A 4,849-nucleotide genomic window follows, 5' to 3' on the forward strand; every position below is an offset into this window, starting at 1 on the left:
ATTTCAAAAATCATTGAAACAAGGACAACTCTAATACACGCATAAGTCTCAACCTGGTGGTCATTACACCTAGATATGGATACACCTGCATATGAATATACCTAGCTATAAATATATCTACATACAATACAATATCGATTCTTACCGAGTTTTCGTGGACTTATCCGCGATCGGCACCGAATTTCCAGTAGCACGCTTAAACGGTGCCCGTCCTCCCGAACCGACGGACATTCCGCTTCGAGCCTGCAACATAAACGTAATTCCCTACGATGTAATCGTCGCGTAAGAACAGAAATTTAACGGTAGATACACCTCAAGGAACGTGTCCGCCATATTAAAACACGCCACGCGTGCGCATATTCGAATATCGGGATCGGTGTTCGCGCGCCCGTCGCTGGATTAATAGAGCAGGTGTACCGGCGCAAACCGCAACTGTGACATCCTTGGGGAGTTATCTTCTCTTACGAGAACGAATTCGATCTTCTCGCGGGATTAGTATTAACGATGGATTTATGTCTGTTCTATTTGGATCTGTTTGGAACGGTCTTAAGTTCTTACAGTCAATTATGATCAATCAGTCAATTCTAATGAATGACTGTTATTACAGACAAATACAATCAATTATAATATAAAAAGTTCGTGGAGGTTTTCGCGAAAAGTTCGAAACATTTTTTGATAACTTCTAGTTAACTTAATATGCAGTTTCCGAGAAATTCTACAGGGGGGAATTTAAAATTGGTCACCCGGTATACTTGTAATCTGAGCATTATAAATTATAAGAGTAATTGTTTCATCATCTGATTACCTCGCATGCAATGTACAGTATCAATGAAACAACATAACATAATATTGTACAGTGTAATACTACATGGTACAATACAGGGTGTCCCAAAAATGTTTATTTCAGCGTTCTTGATTAGTAGACCGCGGATATTTATGCATTGATGGCGAATGAAATTGCTCAAATGCAAAAATATGTATATGAAATATCAATAACTACTACATACAGGGTGCCCCAAAAATGTTGTGAGACATTGAAAGAGATGATTCGGGAGGTGATTTGAAACAACTTTTTCCTTAGCGAAAATGTTGTTCGACGCTTCGTTGAGAAGATATTAAGGGAAAACGTCAACCAATCAGAGCGCTAGAATGCCGGTGGAGCGCCCGCGGTAGCCTATGAGCGCGGACGCCTAGCGCGTGCGCCAATCACAGGCGCTCCGCTAATATTCTCGTGTTCTGATTGGTCAATGTTTTTCGTTAATATCTCTTGAACGAAGCCTCGGACAACATTTTCGCTAAGGAAAAAGTTGTTTCAAATCACCCCCTGAACCATCCCTTTCAATGTATTACAACATTTTTGGGACACCCTATAAGTCCAGGTACAGTCAATGTAAGAAGTATTCGTACAGCAACAAATTTAAAATAATATTAATAAGATAAGAAGTAGAATAATGATCTTTAATTTATGATCTTTAATTAATTAATGATCTTTAATTTAAATTTGATATTAAAATAAATATACGAAGTTATATTTTGAATTGTTCCTTGTACTTATTACACCGACGGTACATATATATATACATACTGTACATATTCGAACCTACTCATTTCATTCATCTTCTGGGGAATACCCAATCTACTCCCGCAATCCCCTTCCCACAGGGACTCTACACTCCGAATTAGTCCAAATCCCAAAATACGGAATCGAAAAATACGGACCATCCCAATTATTATACATTGACGTAGGAACAAAACAACCGCGTTAAACATAGAAACGAAGGACGTTCCGCTCGAAAAGCTTGTCCGTCGAACGAATCGGCACCCGGAATAACGCGAATCGTCTAGAAATATCTATCCAAGGTCCGAGATTGCCCCTTCTACATTCGCCGCAGCGTGAGCGTACCGATTTTCCTCCGAGCGCATCTAGGAATTGTCGGAACATTTTAGCAGTGGACGATGAATCACGGAAACGGGACCTTCCTCGGCGCCTGCGATCACGCGACGTGTTTCCTAGCTTAGGAGTCCTAGGTCACTCGAGCCACCGCTGGACCACGTGCATTTTATTTCGGGCGCGATTTCGGTTGGGTTGTTGGGTGTAGAGGGATCGCGGTCACCATCGGGTCGTTTTCACTGTAGCTGCACCGCTTTGGTGCACACGAACGTCGCGAACACTGACAGAGGACTCGAGGTGGCGTGATAAGAAGCGAATTCTACCGCGATAAGTCGACGAATATCTATAGATATAAGATACTGAGTCCCAGGGACGGATAAACAAGCAAGTCGTAGTTGTTTCAAGGGCAGGTTGGTTCGTTGCGTGCGTTTGTATTTTTTTGTTTGGGGTTGTTTCTGGGGAGTGGGGGAAATGTTTGGGCACCATTTTGGGGTACACGGGGGAAAGAATAGTTTTCGAGAGATTAAACTGATTTTTAAGGGAATTGAATTATGTATGTAGGTCGCAATATGATGGAAATGGGGATGCGAGTATATGAAGTTTAGTAGAATAGAAGTTTTAATAAAATAGCTTTCAAATCTGAAATCTGAACTATAATACAATAAATTAATATACTTAGGTCTTAACGTGATGGACATTACAATAGGTTAATAGACATAGATCTCAACCTGATGGACATTACAATATATTAATATACCTACGTCTCAACCTGATAGACATTACAAAAATCGATGTACATAGTATGTGTCTCACCCTGATAGACATTATAATGAATCAATATACCTACGTTTCAACCTGATAGACATTACAATGAATCAATATACCTAGGTCTCAACCTAATGGACATTACAATAGATTTATATACCTATGTCTCAACCTGATGGACATTACAATGAATCAATATACTTAGGTCTCAACCTAATGGACATTACAATATATTTATATACCTATGTCTCAACCTGATGGACATTACAATAGATTAATATACACAGGTCTCAACCTGATGGCCATTACAAAAATTGATGTACCTAGCCTGTGTTTCAACCCGATAGACATTATAATGAATCAGTACACCTAGGTCTCAACCTGGTGGCCACTGAAATGCATCTACGCAAAGTTCACTAGACTACAAATTTTCTTACAATACCTTCCAAATCCTGAACTTAATCCCCAGCATGGTGCATCAATATATAATACATACCCTACAAATTTTGCTAATTATTATTCCTTTACAATTACTATAATAACCAAGTACACGATTGATATCTGTTCCACTGTTGTTAATAATAACACTAATAACCAAAAAATATGTGGCTACTGCACTATAGATTCATTAAAAAGTAAACCATGTCAAGACCCTATTAGTTTGCCAATGGTAACACACAACAACAAACAAGACAATATTTCTATTCAATCCAGAAATATACCAACATCTAACTCACAATCAGTAATTATTCTTAACAATTCTCCTCCACTATACTTCAATTGTATCCATATACAAATGATCGAATACCCCACAGACTTAATTTCTCCATCTAATTCCTGCTATTCTAAGTAGACCACATTGAGACATCAAATTACCAATGGTAACACCCAACAACAAACAAGACAATATTTCTATTCAATCCAGAAATATTCCAACATCGGACTTAGTAAATTAGTAATTATTCTTAACAATTCTCCTCTACCGTACTCCAATTCTAATCCATATACAAATAATCGAATACCTCACGGAATTAACTTCTCCATCTAATTCCTGTTATAATTATTCTTAACAACTCTCCTTGACTGTACTTCAATTGTATCCATATACAAATGATTGAAACATGTAACATCTACCTTAATAATTATTCCTAACAATTCTCCTTGACCGTACTCCAATTGTATCTATATACTAATGATCGAATACCCCACAGAATGAATTTCTCCACCTAATGTGGCACCCCTTGGGATCCAGTTACATCAGCACCGAGGAGGCACCGGTTCCCAGGAGAACCGGTGAGACCCAGCGGATTTTCAGCGAATGTACACCGCGGAGCTTCAATCAGAAGAGTACGCGTCCCGTATACATAGCTGTAAAGGTTCATCGAACCTCGCTGCACGTACGGGTTCTCGACCAATAATAAAGATGCATGCCCGGTACCTAACTACGTTCTATACATACGTACGTAAGTACTACCCTGCAACCGTGGCTGCTCGCTCGACGCGAAATACTCGTGGCGCACATACTAAACTCCCATGTACACGAGATCTACAGTCTATCCTTATACAGGGTGTTCGGAGAAGAATTATCGAAGGCGCGGAGAACCATTTCTTGTGGCAGAAGTCGTTTGTCAATTTGGATTGGGAGAAGATGGAGGAGATAGTAGGCGGAGGTTATGTTCCGGATGCATTGTTGCGTAAGTGTCGCGTGGCTATGGAAGAGTAGATAATAACCTGTAGTAAGTATATTTATAATACAGTGACTATATCGCATTAGGTGTAGGTACTATGAAGTGGCTGTATTGTAGTAAGTGTATTTATTGTAAAATGTTGTGAAGTATTTTTAGTGGAAAAAGTTGTTTTATGTAGGCTAATATGCTAGGAAATAATTGAGATAAAAGTTTCAAATTTGTAGGGATGTTTCCTATTATTATAAGTAACATCTCGACCCAGTTTCAAATCATTCCATCAATTTTCACCAGAGATATTAAATTGAAAGTAACCAATTGACCAAAGTTTCATGAAGCTTTACCATAAATTACTTCATGTTTACAAGACTGGTGTATAGAGAAATAATTGAGATAAAAATCTGAAATATTTATGCCTTCTTCCCATCTTTATAACTAACAACTATGCCAAGTTTCAAATTGTTTCATCATTTATTACCCGAGTTACAAAATTAAAAGTAACCGATTG

At 38.5% G+C, this 4,849-nt stretch overlaps 1 protein-coding gene and 1 long non-coding RNA gene across 10 annotated transcripts in view; one reads left to right on the forward strand and one right to left on the reverse strand.

Annotated features, from left to right (window-relative positions):
* Positions 1-4,843, forward strand: part of LOC128882028 (uncharacterized) — a 17,192-nt gene extending 12,349 nt beyond the window's left edge. For 2 of the 3 annotated variants that reach the window (XR_008458264.1, XR_008458265.1), the window contains exons 2-3: positions 3,868-4,119; positions 4,224-4,843. This is a non-coding gene — a long non-coding RNA (uncharacterized LOC128882028). Of the gene's footprint in view, positions 1-2,172; positions 2,302-3,867; positions 4,120-4,223 lie in introns of those variants that run through there. The other variant, XR_008458263.1, reaches the window with a different exon arrangement.
* LOC128882025 (cytospin-A-like) overlaps positions 1-4,849 on the reverse strand; it is a 49,424-nt gene that overhangs the window by 37,711 nt on the left and 6,864 nt on the right. For 4 of the 7 annotated variants that reach the window (XM_054133582.1, XM_054133577.1, XM_054133573.1 and 1 more), the window contains exons 1-2: positions 1,904-2,275; positions 146-243 (exon numbers count right to left, since the gene is read on the reverse strand). In XM_054133582.1, coding sequence (XP_053989557.1) covers positions 146-243; positions 1,904-1,942 — 137 coding nt within the window. In that variant the 5' untranslated portion in view covers positions 1,943-2,275. Of the gene's footprint in view, positions 1-145; positions 244-1,903; positions 2,276-4,849 lie in introns of those variants that run through there. The other 3 variants (XM_054133576.1, XM_054133574.1, XM_054133575.1) reach the window with 1 other exon arrangement.

The sequence above is a fragment of the Hylaeus volcanicus genome, chromosome 9, assembly GCF_026283585.1.
Source record: "Hylaeus volcanicus isolate JK05 chromosome 9, UHH_iyHylVolc1.0_haploid, whole genome shotgun sequence".
Classification (NCBI taxonomy): Eukaryota; Metazoa; Arthropoda; class Insecta; order Hymenoptera; family Colletidae; genus Hylaeus; species Hylaeus volcanicus.